The sequence below is a fragment of the Lactuca saligna genome, chromosome 9, assembly GCF_052625555.1.
Source record: "Lactuca saligna cultivar CGN05327 chromosome 9, ASM5262555v1, whole genome shotgun sequence".
NCBI lineage: Eukaryota > Viridiplantae > Streptophyta > Magnoliopsida > Asterales > Asteraceae > Lactuca > Lactuca saligna.
Genome location: NC_136425.1, coordinates 64,627,719 through 64,647,552, shown reverse-complemented (window position 1 = coordinate 64,647,552; position 19,834 = coordinate 64,627,719). Strand labels below are relative to the sequence as shown.

Sequence of the window (19,834 nt, the reverse complement as noted above, 5' to 3'; positions counted from 1 at the left end):
CCGTTTCTTTTACAAAATATTCTTTTTATTCTTTCTGTAAATTGTGTTTAGTGTTTTTGGTTTTGACTACTTGATTCACATATCTCCGCATCACGTTTCACTTTTATATATATATATATATATATATATATATATATATATATATATATATATATATATATATATATATATATATATATATATATATATATATAGGGTTAAGTTAATGTGAGACGGATTAATTTTGTAAGACCGTAAGATGTATTTTTTTTTTAGTTAATTCAAGTTCCAAAAAGAATATTTAAAAAAAGAATTTTTGGATTTTTCTATTTATTTTGCATTTTAAAATTATTTTTTAGAATATATCAGTGTAATATTCTTTTAGAATATTTCACGTATTTTTCAAAAAAAAATAGAATTTATTTTTATTTTTTTTAAATTTTTTTTAGTTAATTCAAGTTCCGAAAATAATATTTAAAAAGAGAATTTTTAGATTTTTCCATTTATTCTGCATTTTAAAATTATTTTTTACAATATGTCAATGTAATACTCTATTATAATATATTTTTCACTTATTTTTCAAAAAAAAACGGAATTTTTTTATATATATATATTTTTTAGTTAATTCAAGTTCCGAAAATAATATTTAAAAAAAGAATTTTTGGATTTTTCCATTTGTTTTGAATTTTAAATTATTTTTACATTTAGTCTCACGGTCTCACAAAATTAGAATGGTTTCAAATGAACCTGAACATATATATATATATATATATATATATATATATATATATATATATATATATATATATATATATATATATATATATATATATATATATATATATATATATATATATATATATATATATATGATTCCTTTGGTTTAACCGTTTCTTTTACAAAATATTATTTTTATTCTTTTTCTGTAAATTGTGTTTAGTGTTTTTGGTTTTGACTACTTGATTCACATATCTCCGCATCACGTTTCACTTATAGGAAACTTGACGAACTTGTTTAGAGGGTGTTTGGATAAATTAATTTATAGCTTATTAACTTATTGCGGTGGGAATAAACGGTTTTTGCAAAAATGTTTGTTGTGGGAATAAGCAATAACCAAGGGGAGAGGGGGGATGCTTATTAAAATCAACTTATTTAACTTATTTCTATCACAATAAGCTGATTTTTAAGTATTTATATCCAAACACTTAAACTTAGCTTGTTGTGATGGGAATAAACAATAAGCATCTTTTTTTTTCCTATCCAAACACCCTCTTATTTGTTCATAATTTTATGTTGTTCGTTCGTTTCATCAAAACTAATCGTGATAAAAACAATCAAATGATATCTTGCTTTATTCGATTTGGTAAACTGATTGTTAGTAAATGGGCCTCCTCTAATGCCATTAATTGCAGGTTTATGTATCACTATGTTGCACCATCATAGCATCTGCAGTCGGGGATTATCTTCACATCGAATGAAACTTGGAACATCGGAGGATTTCTTACTCTCCTCGCATCTTGGGGATGCATCATGTGGTATGTCGCTACTCCTCCACATCAAAAGGTTTACCGAATGATTTCTTGAAATCTTTTCAATCTTGATTTAATCTGATTTGAATCATCTTGTGTTCACTAACATTCTCAGCCAAAAAGGGTCTTAATGATTCCTTTTTAATGGGATTTTCCCTTCTCGAAGGATCCTATATTGCTCCTCTAATCAGTTTAGGCATAGATTTTGACCCAAGGTTCGTTCTTTTTCCTTTTATTATATTCTTGATTTGAGTCGGGTTTTCATGGATTTTGGATATGACCAATCAAAAAAAATAAACTACACGTATAAAAATCATCAATGGAAAATATGATTGGTCATACTCATAACATTATAACAAACACACACTATTATTGCCAACAAGTCATTTATAGAACTCACAAATTCATCAATTGAGATCATTTGCTTTATCAAGTATCAGTAAGAGAGAAGGATCTTTGGTAACTTCTCACCTTCTACAAACAGGACAATTCAAGCTTTTATTGCACTATCTGTTGAGTAAGAGTCTTGAACATGCATCAATTTGTTTCTCAAAATAATCAACAAAAAAAAAATTGCACCATTAAATGATATTTAAATAAAATACCCTCACATCAAAAGTTCAAAACACAACGTACATATATCAACTAGCTTACTTCTACAAAATTTTCATGAAAGATACAACTTCCAACTTGAGAGCATCAATTATCTCAACTAAAGGGGTCTTCTTCAACACTCTTAAGGGCTTTTTTGGCAATTTTATATTTCCCAACAAACGGCTCCTTGTCAATCCCCACAACATACCTCTCTATAAAAAACTTAATTCCAGTTCTAAGGGTCTCGTATTGTGGGTCCCCCGCAACACGCTTAAATATATTCCACACAACATTATCCGGATACTCAAAAACAGCCTCAAAAAATATCCTAAAATGCATACTTTTTTTACTAGTTAGCTGAGTTGTATCATGTAAATCCGCCTTTTTTAACACTGCAAGTGAAAGTGTAAAATTCGACACCATTTCTGCTATGAATTTTGCCAGATGCATTGATCTCATTAGTTGCATCGATTCCAGTTCTCCATAGTGATCCCATACACAATACTAATAACAAAAAAAAAAAAAAAAAAAAAAAATTAATTTTTGAATTGTTTTAGATATATAAAGTTATATAAAAAGATGAAATGAAATATTCAAATACCTGTAATGTGAACTTGTGGTTTTTGTCATGTGTGCATAACTGTGAAGCAAGAACACAATAATATTTGTTGAATATTTTCTCCTGTAGACAACACTCCACAACTACTCTCATCATCTCTCGATCCTACATTAATATAAAATTTTGTAATTTAATTCATTTCTGTTTATAAAAAATTTAATGATAATAATACCTGTTTCCCTTGCAAATCCAATCTTAAAAGTTTCTGAAAGGCATCGATATAATCTTCAGAGCTCATAATTATACAAAAAATTGCTCTTCTTGCATCTGTGTTCATTCTTTGTTTAGCAGCAAGTTGAAGCATTTTTTGAGCTTCAGAGGTTTCTTTATCAATTTTTTTAGCAACATTTTCAATATTATTATTAGATGATGAGATCATATCTCCAGATAACCACCATTGACCTTTTTTGTTTGGGTCAATAAGCTTGCTCCATTTTAATCCTCTAACTAAAATACTTTCTACCCTCAACTGCAACATTCCACAAAATTAAAACAATATTTAAGCGATTATAATTTTAAAAATAGATAATGTAATGAAATATATAAAAGACCTTTTGAAGCCACTTTTTGATTCGTGTATGTGGTAAGGTATCTTCTTTAGCCCTTTTTTTGTTATTCTTAATGTCAAATATTGTTTCAAGCATGAACTCCATCTGTCAACAGAATATATATATAAATTAAAGAAGTGGATAATCTTTAATTTTATTTTTAAAATGAAAAAAGAAAAAAAAAAAAAAAAAAACATACTCTTTTACTTTTTGCTTGATTATCTGACGTGGCCTTAAGTTCAGCCACCTTGTTCTGAATGCTGACAATGAAATTTTTCATGGTGGCAGGATCATCACTCCTTAATCTCATCCCACAACCTGGATAAGATTCATGATTTAAACAAGATCAGGGGGTAAAATGAAAATATTATTGAGTGAAGGGGGTAAAATGGTAGTTCAGGAATCTTACAGTTAAGAACTGTCAAGATGGTGGAAACATCAACCTCGGTCAAACGTGAGCTCAGCATCATCATGAAATCATAGATTAAATCACTGTGAAGGCATTAAGAAAAGAGTTACAAGGGCAAATGTGTCATTGTGGTAATTGAATCAAGAAAATGACAATTGATTGATACTTTTTTTACCTTGAGCAAACTCCGAATATGTATAAATAAGAGAGAAGAAGAGTCAAATTCCGCAAGGAAAGATTGTCTTCTTTTAGGTATTCATCCTGATTATAACATTAAAAAGTTTCAGCCTTATGATTTTTTTTTTAATTTAATTAAATAAGTAAACTGGTTTCTTTAATAAAAGTAACCTCAAAACACTTTGCAAGTGAGGCAAGCAGCTTTGCACCAAAGTCAATTCCAACTAAGCAAGCCAATCCAGCTACTAAAGCTGAAAAAACAGAAGCATACCTGCAGGGGTATATATGTAATTTTGTCAAATAACTACCCAATGACAATGATTTAATAATATTACTAAAGAAACATAATGGATCTGCATCAAGAAATGAAAAAACAAACACTTTCTTTTAGTCCCTGTAATTTTTCCTAAGTTCATCCCTGACACAAGCTAAAATGACTATTTTGCCCCCTAAAAAATTTAATCAATTTCCCTGGTCCAAAACTCTATAACTACTCAAGACCCCAATATGCAAACCACTCCAATTCAAAGCTAAAGTGAAGAATATATTATGTTTCAGTGAAGAAGGGGCAAAATAGTCATTTTATTTTGGATGCAAGAAATAAGATTTAATGGGAGCATAGAAGGTGGACTCAACTGTTCATTTCCACGAGGTCCCCCTGCACATGATGCCAAAATTTCTTCACTGATAATTTGAGCACCAACACCACGAGCAATAGACTGCAAAAGTCAAAAAGTCAACAGTTGAATGAGACCACTGATCTTAGCTATAAAATATATCATGCAAAATATATTCTTACATGGAAGATTGAGGACATTTCCATTGTAATTCCTTCCACATTTGATTCACTCAGTCTGTTTAAAAGACCTCTCACACGTTTACGAATTTGAGCATGTTCTTCCAACTCATTTCTTGACATGGATCTAAGCTGAGGTGGCACATATTTTGCATGTCCTTCCTTTTTAGATGCTTCACCATCATCATGTTCATGTTCATGTTCATGTTCAGATTCTTGAACCACATCTTCACTTATAATCTCAACATTCACCTTCTGTTCAGAGTTCTTCTTGCGTTTCTTTCTTGAAATGTCTTTTTTGATAGTTGCCTCATAAGCTGCTGCTTCTTCTTCTTCTTCTTCTTCTTCTTCTTCTTCTTCTTCTTCTTCTTCTTCTTCTTCTTCCATGTCTGTATTTGTATTTTCTTCAGATTCCAAAGAATCGAATACAGATGAAATCCCATCAAATAACATGTTGATATCATCATCATCTCCCCCTAATTTCCCTTTCTTCACTTTAAGCTTCTTTGCAAGTTTTCTTTCCAAAGCAATGTCCTCCTTAGCAGATGCCAAATCATCTTGGTTCTCCAATTCCAGATATTTTTCAAACTTTGTTTTCTTTTTTCTCAACACCTTTGGCTCTAAAGATGTATTCATTTGGTCATCTTTTGATGATACTCCCCTCTTCTTTTTCTTGAGTGAAGTTGTAATTTTTTTAGAAAAATCTCCACTTTCTGTATCCAAGGACTCAAGAGCAGAAGGAATGCCTTCAAACAACATATTAATGTCATCATCGACACCATGTAACTTTTTATCCTTTACCTTGAGTTTCTTAGCAAGTTTTCTTTCCAATTTTACATCCTCCATAGCAGAAATATCATCTTTTTGAGTTTCCATATCTATATACTCCTCAAATTTGGTTTTTGACTTCTCTTGGGAATTCTTTTTTCGCTTCAGATCTTTACACTCCTTCAAATCATTTGGTTCTGAAGTTTCTTTCTCTTCTGTAACTTGAGTATTCTTCTCCACATTTTCGGCCTTCTGATTGTTGCTAACTTTTTTTGTTTTTTGTAATTGCTAGAAACCAACACAGATAATCATGTTAGTATGAATTTAAGACAATGTTTGACATTCTAATAATGGAAGGAAGGATTTTTCTTACATGGTGTTGGACCCAAGAGTCAAACTTTTTCTTACTCTTGTCTAATCGAGCTTCTTTCCTTCTCTCTTTACGAGATTTATTTCCAGATTCATTACCTGAAGCTCACCAAATACAAATATTAACTCTGGAATTCTTCAAATCAATTAGCATATGATAAAGTAAAAGAATAAAAATCTTACCCATTTTTAACTTGGAAAGTTACACTATGTGCTACTGGAGTCTGGACTGCTCCAATTGAAGAAAAATGATGTTAGCTGAGCTTTTTTATTCTAAGAAACTTCAATTTCAAATACAAAGACTACCACAGATGCAGGGTAATCAGTTAGTAGCAGAAGCTTTATTGGCTTGAAAAGATGAAAATCCTTAAACCTTTACCACCATTTTAGCTAGGTATAATTTCTCAGAGCCTTCGTCTTTTTTTCAGGATTGGAAGAAAGTAAAATAAGAGGTGGCATAAAACTAATTTCCAATCAAATACCGTAAATCATTGATTTACATTGAAGCAATTAACTTCAATTCCTAGTATGAACATCCAATTACGCTTTGCAAGTTTAATGCAGGGATCAAATACGAAGAGACAAAGTCGTAAACCTACTGATTTTTGTAAAAACTGGTTGATTGACCAAATGAAGAAACTAAGATTGAGAGCCTAAATACACAATGAGACTAATTAATGTTGAGAGTCGACACCAACAACTAATTTAGGGTTTTCAAAATAAAAAACAATAGTAGATTACACTTACTCGAGAATTGAGAGGCGGAAAGTCGAGTGTGATTCAGTGAGAGCAGAGAGATCGAGAAGGGAACGAGGCCGATAAAGATAGAGATTAACGAAGTAAGAGCGTAACTGCGAGAATCGGAGACAGTAGAGATGCAAGGAAACCAGAGGCAGGAGAAACTGGAGAGTGGAGACGGCCGATGGCGGATGGGGTTTAGGCCAGGGTTCCAGTTGTTTTGGATTTTGAGAATGGCCACCAAACTTCTAATAAATTAACATTTCCACTAATTTTATGTTTAAGGATAAATTACATTGATGGCATCTATGGATTAAGGTAACGTGAGTTTGGTCCTTAGTAACTTTTTTTAATTCGGACTCTTTCTATTTTATATATTTGTTGTATGTTTGGTCTCTGGCCGTTCTAGAAATATTGATTTATCAGAACCAAGCGTTCAACAAAAATATTAAATATGAATGGTATGAGTTTAAAAAAATATACAAAGTAGGGACGAGATAAAGAAATTTATTAATTTAGTCAAAATCACTAATGTCTTTGTTGGGTGTGCTCCATCTACAATATGCTTCAAACCTCATCTGCGATTTGTTGGTTTTTGTTTTTATTTTTTTTTAAATAGATAGGTTTGACTACAAATTTGATAAGGTTGATTATGAAATTTGGCAGTTTTTGGGAGATCTTACCATGTTTTCGGGAGAATACATAGCTTCGTTCATCGTTCTTGATAATGTTTTTCATCTGCGATCGTACAAGTCGTTGATGCATATATGTGCATTGAAGGGTTGTATATTGGCAGATGAACTAAAGAAATCGCAGATGACCAGGTCCTTAATCACCTGCGATTTCAATGGTTAGTTTGCGTAATTTGTTGATTTTTGACTATTTTTTTCAAAGTAATTAGCAAATTTGTTATTTTAATAAATTTCTCAAAAAAACATATCATGTGTAAAATAAGTATAAAAATGTTACATATCTTGCATTCATATTTCTTTTAATTTTGCATGGATTTAACAAAATGATCATTTCACCTTTGTCAGAACTTGTTATTTATTCATATAACATTTATGACTTTTTTAATTACATTTTTATATTTATTTTCTTTCAAAAAATACATAGATAATATCTCATCTCTCCACTCTAGTCGGCCATCTCCCACATCCCCTCAATCGTAGACGCAACCTCTTCCTACATCCTCCACCCTAACACCCCCTCCTTAAATCGTCACTTACCAACAAAACTTGTTAGGTTACCTGCAAACCCTTGTCATATTATCGATAATGATTTCAACACGTTGACAATACGAGACATCCATCTTCTTCTTAAATCATCGTGTGGGGATGGAGAAGAAGGCATAAACAAAGAATTTTGGATCAATCTTAACAAAAATATAACATTAAATTTTAATGTAGAATAGATCCATCGGTTTGGTTTGGGAAATGCCCAGCGATTTTAGACAACAATCTAACAGATATGGTCTCTAATAGATTTGGCCTTTGATCGATACAGTGGTCTAAGTTAATCAACTTTGTGTTTGATTAAAGTGTGTAAGATCCTAACTAAATTGGTATAATGTTGTTGAATAAAAATAAAATTATTTTTGGGTTGCTTAAATAACCATGAAATGGTTTTGATTGATCAAATGAGCGAGATAAATGATTTCTGTAACATCTGAAATTCCAGGTATCATATTTTAATTAATTATTTTTTTAAGAAGATGGACTCGACGAGTTGACGCCTAGACTCGTCGAGTAGGATCGCGATTTGCTGACTGGATTTAATGAAGGGACTCGACGAGTCGGGAGTCAACTCGACGAGTCCGCGCTGTGGGCAAAAAAGGTTTGAGGTTCTGCGACCAGACTCGCCGAGTCCAAGAACAAACTTGCTGAGTCCAAGGTAATATTCAACAGACTCGCCGAGTTGTTCTTCCAACTCGTCGAGTCCATGCTCAAGTTCATACAACTCGCCGAGTACACCCATGTGACTCGCCGAGTCTCTTCAGTTCTTAAACCATACAATGGCTTTTCGAGCCATGCAGGGGATCAAATCCATAGTCTCTTCAGTTCTTAAACCCCCACGTAAAGTGGCAAACTTTACGTGTAACCAAGGAGTTATAGGCTTAGAACACTCTAAGGCTAGGTTTTGTAACAAAGGTTTCACCAACAACTTATTGGCCTCAACTTTATGACTTTCTGGATTATTACCAACCTAGATTTGAGGTAGCAACCTCAGATCTACTCCAAACTCAAAGTAGATCTCACCCATACTCAAAATTCCCAAATCTCAAACATAAGATATATCTAGATGCACAAAATCCCAAGCAACAGACTATTACCTCAAATGAAAGCTCCAACTGAAGTAAATCTCGGATCTACACCACTCCTTTGCAGCAAATCCCTTGATCTTCAAGCCCTTGTCCAAGATTCTCCTCTCCAAGACTCTATTCTCTCAAATAATGAAGGCTCACTCAATTCTAGGGTTTTTGGAACTCAAAAGGGGAGTAAAGTGGTTGAGGGTGGGTTATAATGTGCTTTATATATGGCACAACCTCTGGAATTAGGGTTTTTCTCGCCCAGACCAGACTCGACGAGTCGGTCAGTTACTCAATGACCCAGATCCCGCTCCGACTCGTCGAGTTCCTCCCTGGACTCGACGAGTTGACTCTTGATTTAGAGCTTAACCTTTCTTTTCTAGTCTTCCTCATTCTGGGTGTTACAACTAAAAGTACGGAAAACCTCTGATCGTTGTCTCACCAAAAATCTCGAACTATCCAAATAATAAATACCAAGTCAATACATGGGATATCAATCTTGACTAAGGGTCCACATAATCCAGTTTGTCCTTTCTTTCTAATGGGCCAAGGCCCAATTGCAAAATCCATGTTCTTAAAAGTCCATATATCCAAAGCCCATTAATAACCCAATTTTCCTAATTGAGCCTAACCTCCTAATTGAGCCTTAATCTAAGATCCATCATCAAAACTGGCCCAAACTCAATTATTCAGAAAATCCAGTCAGGCCCAAGTCCAGTTAGTCCAAAGGCGGCCCACCCAAAGCCTAACTGTCAAAAGCCCAACAAAGGGCGTACGCGGGGCGTACTCTTGTGGTACGCTGGGCGTACTTCCATCCGTGTTGACCACCATAGGGGTGGTTAACTCGGTATGTTGGGCGTTCAAAAATTATACGGGGCATACGCAAGGTTTTGCCAACACCCTAATAAGTGCTTAATGGCTTAAGCACTTAAGCCTAAACTTCAGATCCATTGACCAAATATGCCTAGAACTCATAAAGTCTTAAACTTTAATACTTTGGACGTCCATAAAGTTCTTAATACATGGTCTTAACCCATTAAGACATTCCTACTCCATGCATGAGACACATTTAGCTATTGGGACATCATATTTATCACCTAGGACCTCTCCAAGGGTCTGAAAGGACAGCTTATCTCGTCCAAATCATATCATGCACCAACTTGGGACTTTTTGGGACAAGAATGGTTCCATAAAGCTAGCATAGCAAGATCTACATCATATAAGCATAAAGTTTGAAGATTTTTACCTTTTGGAGCTTATAGGGCACAAAACAACTTCAGATCCACAAGCTTGTACTCCTTCTCCAACCTCTTGATGCAACACTTATTTCTCCAACTACTCAAACACACTCAATAAGCTCACACACTCAATAAATGGATTAGGGTTTGGGGAAAACAGCTAAAGACTGAGGAGGTTGATGTAAGGAAGGGTTATAAGCTCATAAGGACGTTTATATAACACTCAAACCTAAATATTAGGGTTTACATCTGACGCGAGTACACCCAACGTACTAGGGCGCGCCTAGTACGCTTAACGTACCTTATATACACTTAGCGTACTATTCTTGTTCTCAAAGTTGCAACTTTAGCCTTAGGCTTCTCATGGGTCGACTCTTCTAACCTTAAGGACTACAAATGACAAAATAATAATAGAAGAGTGGGTTCGGAACTACATGTAAGATCTCGGGATGTTACAGTAGGCGAGGCCTTAGGATTGGAACATGTAGTACCGTGTATGATTATTTATGTGCTAGCATGATTATATCATATTTTTTTGTATGTGTATAGCGGGCGGGGCCTGGGAGAAACAAATATGTATATCGAGCGGGGCTCAATGTCAGGCGAGGCCTGATGCCGAACACTGTCCAATGCCGGGGGGGGGGGGGGGAATGAAGGGGCGGGGGGCCTAGTATATGTGATTATGTGTATGGTATGTGGTAGTTTGGGAAGACTCCACTAAGCTTCGTGCTTACGGTTTTCAGTTTTGGTTTCAGGTACTTCCAGTTGCAAAGAGCAGGGCTCGAGATGACTGCACTGCACACACTATGATGTTTAGCCTGACATGTTTACTATGATGTTTTGATTTGGAAACTTTGATAATAATGTTTTGAAATACTATGACTCATGTTTTGATGGAATGGTTGAATAACTATGGTTCTATTTAATAATTAAAAATGAAATTTTTGGTCATGATTTTTGGGATGTTACAGTGCCCCAGAAACTGCACCTCGCGCAACCAGAACTAACACTTGGAGAACTTTACAAAAAGTCTCTCTTTCAGTCTCTTTTCTTCCAACAACTCATCTAATCTGTAAAATAACAATTCAAAACATTTATAAGTATCTTTTATCTATATTTACATCAGAACACAACTAAAAATATTAAGATAACACCTGAAATATATGTATAATTTAAGCATTACCACCATTGTTTAAATTTCAAGTGAAATGAAGGAGAAGATTCACGACTCTGATTTCGCAACAAACTGGACTTAACTCTAAACCAGTTAGGAAGAAAATGCTAAAAACAATTATGTCTATGCGTAGAAACCTTAATTTCTTGTCGCCTTCAGTTGTTAATCAACAAACTAGATTTAACCTTAATTTCTGACAACTGCCTAAGGTGGTCAAAAGATGTCAGAGGTGGTGGTGGATGTTGTTTGATCCACAGAGTAAAAGCATAGTTGTTGAAATATGGCAAATAAGTGATGGTGGCGGTTTCCAGCGAGAGGAGAGATAAACGAAATGGAGACAAAAGTTTGTGAATAGAAGAAAAGGCTAAAAACAATTTTGTTTATGCGTAGAAACCTTAATTTATCGCCACCTTCAGTTGTTTATTAGCAAACTAGATTTAAATTTATTTTTTGACAACTACCAAAGGTGGTCAAAAGATGTCAGAGGTGGTAGTGGATGTTCGATCGATAGAGTAAATATAACAAAGGAATGATGGTGGCGGTTTCCAGTGAGAGGAGAGATGCACGAAAGGGAGACAAAAGTTTGTGAATAGGAAGAGGGTGGAGGTAGATGTTTGTGGGACCCATATATTATTAAACAATTTATTTTAATAGATTAATAATAATAAAAAACTAAAAATATTGATTAAGATAAGAGAAAATTCATCAAATGATAAAAAGAAGAGGTGTGTATGAAGCAATTAACCATGAAAAACTGAAATTTGTAAAATGATAATAACTTCCGCAGAAAGGGGCTCTTCGAAAGCCTTAAACCTATGAGGAGCCGGACACATGAGAAAATAGACAAAAAAAATGTTGTTTTACATACTTCTGTAGAAGATGTCTATGTGGAAATGCATATGACTATGCGGAACTATAAAGCCTCTGAGGATGTTTAACAAAAAAACATTTTTAAAAAAAATGTTAATTCCACAGAGGGTACTATGGATCCGTAGAAATACCCTATCCAGATATGTTCTTTGTCCAGCTTCGAGGAATTGTTCTTCATTTGAAAATGGTCAAATTCAGGATTTTCTAGTTGTTTACTCACCATATTCATTCCTATTTCTTGGAGATTCGATAGAGCGTTTTTTTCCCGTTTTTAGTCTTCGTTTTGCAGTAGTCCTCCCCCAAATCCTTCCTCCTTCCACAGCCAACACTACAAAACCTGTTTTGTGTTTGGTGATTTTACAAAAATACCCCTACCACTTCATTTCCTCAGTAGTATTCAGGTTCATCAGATGTTTAAGGTTTCCATAGAGCCCTTGTGCTATTCAGGTTCACGAGGTTTAAGGCTTTTATAGAGCCCTTATTTGCGGAAGTCATGATCATTTTACAAATTTTTGTTTTTACTGATTAATTGTTTCATACACATCCCTTTATTTAATCATTTCATGAATTTTCTCTTAAGATAATATACCAAAACCCCAATAAAATCATAACATAAAAATGATCCAAATTATAAAAAGGAAACAAACACGCAAACAACCAAAAATCGGATGGAACATTTGTATAATTTACTTTAACACGAAAGATAATTTACTTTAACACGAAAGGAAATGACAATGACAATAATAATAATAATAATAATAATAATATATAAAAAAAAAAAATAACATCTATATTTTTCAACTTTGAATAATATAAAACCCCAATATGGAAATCACCAGGAAATCGGAACTACAGATGAAAACAATCAGGGAGTAGCCACATTAGACCTATTATCCTCCGACGACGGCCGATTATCAGAAGATTCCGACGGCCGTAAATCACTAATCATCCTAACAACTTCCTCCATCGACGGTCTCATATCCGGAACCCTAGTCACACATGCAAGCCCAATCTGAAGCATCTGCACCATCTCCTCCTCCACATGTTGTTCCTTCATTAATTCCACATCAAACACCTCCGCCGTCCATTCCTCCCGGACCACCGACCGGACCCACCGCGGCAAATCAACCACCTCCTCTTGACTGGACGACGGGAGCGGAAGTGGAGCTTTTCCGGTCAATATCTCAAGAAGCAGGACTCCGAAACTGTAAACATCGGATTTGTGTGTGAATTTTCGGGTTTCGATTACCTCCGGAGCGTAGTATCCAATGAATCGGGATTTTGTTGGGAGGAAGTTCATCAATGGAGCTAACCCTAGATCCGATACGCAACCCTCGAGGTGTTTGGTGAGAAGAATGTTTGATGATTTGATGTTTCCATGGCTGAATTTCGCGCCTCCTTCTGAGTGGATATGAGCGATTCCTTTTGCTGATTCTAGTGATATCTTCACTCTTGAATCCCAATTTAATGGTGTTCTTCCTATGCCTCTGTTACCTATTCAAACAATTTAAAAAATCATAAGAACTAAATTAACACATTGTAAGATGTTGGGGAAGATGATTTTGTATACCGTGTAGGAGTGAGGAGAGGCTGCCGGAGTACATATACTCGTAAACAAGAAGCTTTTCATCCTTGGAGAAGTAATAAGCGCACACCGGAACAATATTCGGGTGTTTTCCGATCCTCCCTACAAACTCCATATGCTGCTCAAATTCCTTCTTCGCCACCCCAATTTCTCGAATCCGTTTCACCACCACCGTCGTTTCTTCATCCAGAATCGCCTTATACGCCGTCCCATAGCTTCCTTTTCCGAGAACCTCCGCCGACGCTCTCAACAGATCTTCAAGATCGAAGTTATAGCCACTTCCATCGAGAAAAACCAACTTATTCTTCTCCGCCGCTTGAACTCCGCTTCCAAAGTCATCGGACTTTTCATTTTTCCCAGCCGTCACTGCTTTGACTTTCAATGAACGGACTGAATCTTCGTCGTTTTTCTTCTTCAAACAACAAACGAAGAAGATAGCGAGTAGTATTAGTACAAACAATCCTCCTATTGCGATTCCGATGATAGCTCCGGTACTGAGTTTCTTATGTTTCGCCGGAGATGGGAGACTGATCGGAGAAGAAGAAGAAGAAGATGAACATAGACTCAGAGGTTGTCCACATAAGAATGAGTTCCCTTCGAATGAAGAAACTGGAAATTTCTGGAGGGATTCAGGGATTGAACCGGTTAAGGTGTTGTAGCTAACGTTTAGGAGTCGTAACCTAGTGACGTTAAGCTCGGGAACGGCGCCGGAAAACGAATTGAACTGGAGGTTCAATGAGGTGAGACGAGTGAGATTTTTAATCGCCGCCGGAATGTTACCGGAGAAGGAATTGAAGGAGAGATCTAGAACAGTTATTTTAGGGGAAAGAGGAAGAGGAATGTTACCGGAGAAGTTATTATGTTGAAGGTAGAGAGATTGAAGAGAAGGAATAGACGGAATATCTGAAGGAAGATTCCCGGTGAGAAAGTTCGATCGGAGACTGAGGATTTTGAGTGCGTCTAGTTTTCCGATGGTATTTAGCGGAATCCGGCCGTAAAGTCCGACGCCGGGGAGATGAACGGCGGTGACACGTGTTCCGGCGTCGTTGCATTTAACTCCAAACCACGAACTGCAAATCGGGAGAGTGGAATCCCAGTTGAGTTTTCTGAGGTGTGGCACTGATGAAGCGAACTTAAGGAGAGCTTCAGTATCGGAGCTCAGATCAGCAATGGTGATGTGAAGATTTATGAGAATGAAAATGGCGACTGATAATAGTCGATGCTTGATTAAGTTTTCCATTAATGGATCTCGTGATTGAACACCTAAATGAAGAAGAAGAAAAATATATACGTAAAAATTTGTTTACATAAAGCAGAGAATAATTGTTTGAACTTTAGTTTTTTTCAGAAGTATGAGTTTAAATGTTTAAAAAAACGGAACTTTAGTTAAGATCTTTCTATATATATTCAGTTTTATTCCAATTAAAGATTGTTTTTGATAGTGGAGAACAAATTTATGTTACAAAAAAACAAAATAAAAGAATTCAGTGATAAGAGAATCTAACCTAAAAAGAAAAAGAGGAAACACTAATTAAAAGAAAAGAAAAAAAAGCTAAGTGCACTTCTTTTTGCAAAAAGCAAAACATATTCTTGGACATAAAGCAAATTTCAATAAATTTCAAAATGTTATGTATTACTAGTTACTTAGTTAGGAGGTAATAAACTTTTAAAACTGTATAAAAAATACCATAAACCATTGTTTGTACAAAAATTACTAATAAACTATACTATTTATTACACATATGAACTAAAGTTAATTGTTTGTTCAAAAACATAAATAAATTATATCATTTGTACATATTATTGGGTAGGTGATGAAATTGTGTTTTTTGAACAAATGGTTAAATGCAATATTTGTTGGTATTTTTTGCATAAAACAGAATTAAATGGTATTTTTTATACAATTTTCAAAACTTTGTTACCATTCTCACTCATCTTCCTTCACATGAATTGGCTTCAAGATTTAATATTTCCTCTACGTGTACATGCAGATATAAAAATCGACAAAATAATATTCAAAAGCTTACATGATTATCAACTATCAAGAATATGGTTACAGGATTCTGTTTGTTTTTAGGGTTAAGAACAAAAAAAAAAAAAGGATTGAATTTGACCTAATGTAGCAGCCTTTAATTATTTAAAATGCATATCTATGGCTGATTTCAAATCTTCCAATGTCCCTAATGCAGCAGCCTTTAATTAATAAAATCACCTAACGACAAACAAAATCCGCCTTCTTGGATTTGAATTTTCTTCAAATCATAACCACAATCAACAGAAACAAATAAACAATCAAAAAGCGATCAATTAAGACAAACTATTGATCACTATCAGCTATCAACGAGATCTAGAAACGATTACCTGTATAACCAAAACGGTGAAATCAACAACAAATCAATGAATCGGAATCCAGCAAGAGCTCGCGATCGACTTTAATGGCAGCTAAACATAAACAAAAAAAACAAACACCAAAAATGTATCACGAATCAATGTGATTTTTAAGCTTTTTCTCCAACGGTATTCTACTGAAACTTGTTCAACACTTAAAAATCGCCAGCGAAATCGAGTAAAGAAAGAGAGAGAAAGCTGAAATTGATTGTAAATTAAAGATGTCGGTGCATTAAAATGGTGTTTAATTTTACTAACCGTTGGAAGAATTCTGGTTCTTCGTTTCTCAATTCGCATTACTTGCGACTAAAAAATAATTTGAACTGAAATTGGGGAATTTCTTTTTTCCCCGTTCTCCTTCGTTTGTTGAGTTCGTATAATTTATATCTATGTCCCTTTCTCCTTTCGGCGACTTTCTTTTACTCCGTACAACTTCCACCAAAGATACAGCAGATACAATGAAAATACATACAAGCTGTTATTTGTTTTGATTTAGTTTAGTCGATTTAAAAGGTATATTAAAGTTTTACTTAACAAAAGTTAATGAAGTACAAAAAATTGAGATGTCGATAACTTTATAAACGAGCTAAATAACAAAAATAGCCTTTTTATTTTGAAATTAGAAATATTACACTTTCTCATAAATGTAGTTATGTGTGGTGGTTTGTCCCATGCGACAAAAAAATATTTCAGAAAGCGATATTTTGAACTGATACCGTGTATTTTGGACCAACATGAGGCTGGAAGGAATGGGCTCGGCTAGGAGTTCGGCTACTTCAGCGCACACCAAGCCGACCCCTCGGCTCGGTATATCGGTGAGTAAATGTCGAGTTTGACTATGTTGAGTGGACCAATGGGGTGGCTGCAACGACTACTTCCATTTTTTTAAAACCTCCTATCAAAATCAATTTACATCTCATATACACTCTCTCAAAATGTCATATTCGTCATCTTTATCGGGCATGTTTGATGTCTTGTTTGAAATGACCATAAAGGTTATTCAGGAGGCGGAACAGATGCTCGAGCAACTACAATAAGAAAATGCGGAGAATACACGTCGGAGGAAGAGAAGATACATACAAAGATTTCGTAAGGCGGCTAATGAAGGGCTCATGCAAGATTACTTTATGGATGACACCAACTTTATAGGATATTATTTTCATCGTCGGTTCCGTATGCATAAATCTATGTTTTTGCATATAGTTAACGACGTCACAACAGTATGTCCATTTTTTCAACAATGTCGAGATGTTAGAGGTACAATTGGTTTTACTCCTATATAAAAATGCATCCCTACACTTCGTCAATTAGCATATGTCACTTTGCCTGATGCACTAGAGGAGAATCTTAGGATGTCCAGACATACTGCACGAACTAGACTTCACAAATTTTGCAAGTATGTCATGAGATTAATGGTCCACGATATCTGCGCAAACCTACTTGTAGTGACATCCATCAATTGTATGCTCATCACTCAAATGTGCATGACTTTCCTGGAATGTTAGGAAGCCTAGATTGCCTCCACTGGGAATAGGGTTGTTGTCCGAATGCCCATAAATTACAATATACTCGAGGCGATCATGGTTATCCAACCGTTATACTTGAAGTGGTGGCCTCACAAGATATATGGATATGACATGTATTTTTTGGCTTAGTTGGCTTCCTCAATGACATTAATGTTGTTAACATGTCTTCGTTACTTGACGACATGTATAACGAGACTGCACCAGACTCATCCTTTCAAGTAGTTAAAACATCGTATAGGAATGGGTATTTTATTATGGATGTGATCTATCCGGAGCGTGCTTGTTTTGTGAAGTCATCGTCTTGTCCAAATGATCGCAAAAGGTTAAAATTTAAGAGAGCTCAAGAGAAGGCGAGAAAAGATGTTGAACGAGCATTTGGAGCTTTGAAAAAACGTTGGCATATTTATAAATAGCACGCTCCTTATATGGAGGAGAAGAAAGTGAGCAAGGTGATGTATACTTGTATCATATTGCATAATATGATTCTTGAAGATGAAAGAAATGCAATATGTGATTATAACAAAAACGAGATTGTTCCACCAACATAAGCATTTGAGGTTGGAAGTGTGGAGTACATGTTGAGGAGGACAATAGTTCATGATGTTGAGACACATCATGTTCTTCGTAGGGACTTGATGGGACATATTTGGAACGTCGACCACATCGATCTTAACGCGAAACCGATCGACGATTTGGAAGTTCAATTTTCCGATGAAGATGTCATTTAGGTCTATCCAGGTTGGTAAGTTTAGTTTCTATGTTTTTTATTTTAAATTCTATTTTTTTGGTGTGTTTGTTGTATTTTTGAATTTCTATGTTTTTATCTTAAGTTTAATGAATTTTTAGTTTTTTAAAAATGCTATGTTTGAAATATTTACTTTGTATATTAGAAAAAATGTAACATGACAAGTGTGGCAACTCGTGCTTAGCAAATGACAATTTTTGGCTAAAGTGTGACATGACGCCTACGTGGACAGTGACAAATGTGACACCATACCCACTAGCCTTGGGAGTGGTACCAAGTTTGTCATGGTCTATGTAGGCATCACCTAGAATTTGTTACATTGCTTTAAATTTTTTTCATTTACATGGCGTGGGTTGCCACACTTGTCATGTTAATTGTTTTTAAATTAATTAATATAATAAATAATCAAAGGCAAAGTTTTGTAGGTTTGACAAATGAATAACTAAATAAAATGCATTATATAGATGTAAAGAGGTTAAAATAATAATAATAATAATAATAATAATAATAATAATAATAATATTTAAAATTAATTAGATTTATTTAATATAAATAGGTTTTAGAAGTTCATGGGGTATTGTGTAATTTCATGAAGTCAGTTTTGAAGAGATATTTCAACTTTAAGGCAGAATCTCTCGTTGCATGAAATTACAGAGATCGAATCTGTCAAAGTTGCAATCTAATTGTCTTCTTCCTTAATGATTCTCATCGGTAATTTTCTATTGAATTGTCGAGCTGAGCTTCATATGCCGAGTCCACTCCCACCAAGACCAATCTAAGTACAATCTGAAGTCCAAAATATACAGGTATTCTGGAGTTTGAAAACCAATCTTTCTATATTCAAAAAATAGACAAAAGTTAATAAAATTCCACTACAAATCGGTCTTTGGTCTTCCGAAATGGTTTTTTTTTTTTTGTGTGTGTGTGAGAGAGAGAAACATCTCTCAACCTTTGATCTCGTTTTAGCTAATAAAACTTTATTTTCTATTTTGCTGTAAAAATAATATTTAAAGATTACTATTGCAAAAAAATTCTAGAAAAAATATTACTTGACAAAACGTCATGTCACGGTTTTCATAAAAATATGAACATTATCACGTTGAAAAATAAATTCACAAGTTAAACTTACGGTCTTTTATTCGAAAGGTCATTGTTTTGGGCAAACATGTCACACATGTGAAGTTACGGTCTTTTATTCGAAAGGTCATTGTTTTGGGCAAGCATGTCACACATGTGAAGTCACAGGTCAAACCTATAAGTTTTTTTTTTTTTTTTTTAATTTATTTATTATTTATTTATTTTTTCTGAAATTTGGACATTTTGCAGTGGAAAGTTGTTTATCATGATTTTTTTTTTGTTTTATTTTTAAAATAAACTTAATATATTTTTTTTTAGATTTGTCAATTTCTTGTTTTAATATCATTAATCAGCACCTTTGAATGAAGTAATGATCTGATGATGCATTGTTTGATAT

The 19,834-nt window shown here is 34.4% G+C and overlaps 2 protein-coding genes across 3 annotated transcripts; both read right to left on the bottom strand.

Annotated features, from left to right (window-relative positions):
* Positions 1 to 2,072: 2,072 nt before the first annotated feature.
* LOC145015276 (MIF4G domain-containing protein / MA3 domain-containing protein) lies at positions 2,073 to 6,770 on the bottom strand. The gene is made up of 13 exons (XM_078973730.1): positions 6,536 to 6,770; positions 5,972 to 6,017; positions 5,793 to 5,887; positions 4,655 to 5,707; positions 4,492 to 4,574; positions 4,027 to 4,126; positions 3,854 to 3,939; positions 3,679 to 3,761; positions 3,469 to 3,587; positions 3,273 to 3,374; positions 2,894 to 3,190; positions 2,704 to 2,826; positions 2,073 to 2,606 (listed from the first exon to the last, which is right to left on the bottom strand). Exons 2-13 carry the CDS (start codon positions 5,973 to 5,975, stop codon positions 2,217 to 2,219), a joined length of 2,535 nt encoding a protein of 844 aa, XP_078829856.1. The 5' UTR covers positions 5,976 to 6,017; positions 6,536 to 6,770; the 3' UTR covers positions 2,073 to 2,216.
* Positions 6,771 to 12,885: 6,115 nt separating this feature from the next.
* On the bottom strand, positions 12,886 to 16,465 carry LOC145014529 (putative inactive receptor kinase At5g58300). Of its 2 annotated transcripts, XM_078972914.1 has the most exons (5): positions 16,348 to 16,465; positions 16,063 to 16,143; positions 15,816 to 15,953; positions 13,687 to 14,964; positions 12,886 to 13,610 (listed from the first exon to the last, which is right to left on the bottom strand). In XM_078972914.1, exons 4-5 carry the CDS (start codon positions 14,939 to 14,941, stop codon positions 12,982 to 12,984), a joined length of 1,884 nt encoding a protein of 627 aa, XP_078829040.1. In that variant the 5' UTR covers positions 14,942 to 14,964; positions 15,816 to 15,953; positions 16,063 to 16,143; positions 16,348 to 16,465; the 3' UTR covers positions 12,886 to 12,981. The 2 variants fall into 2 exon arrangements, with proteins under 2 accessions (XP_078829040.1, XP_078829039.1); XM_078972913.1 differs by lacking the exon at positions 15,816 to 15,953.
* Between the last annotated feature and the right edge of the window lie 3,369 nt (positions 16,466 to 19,834).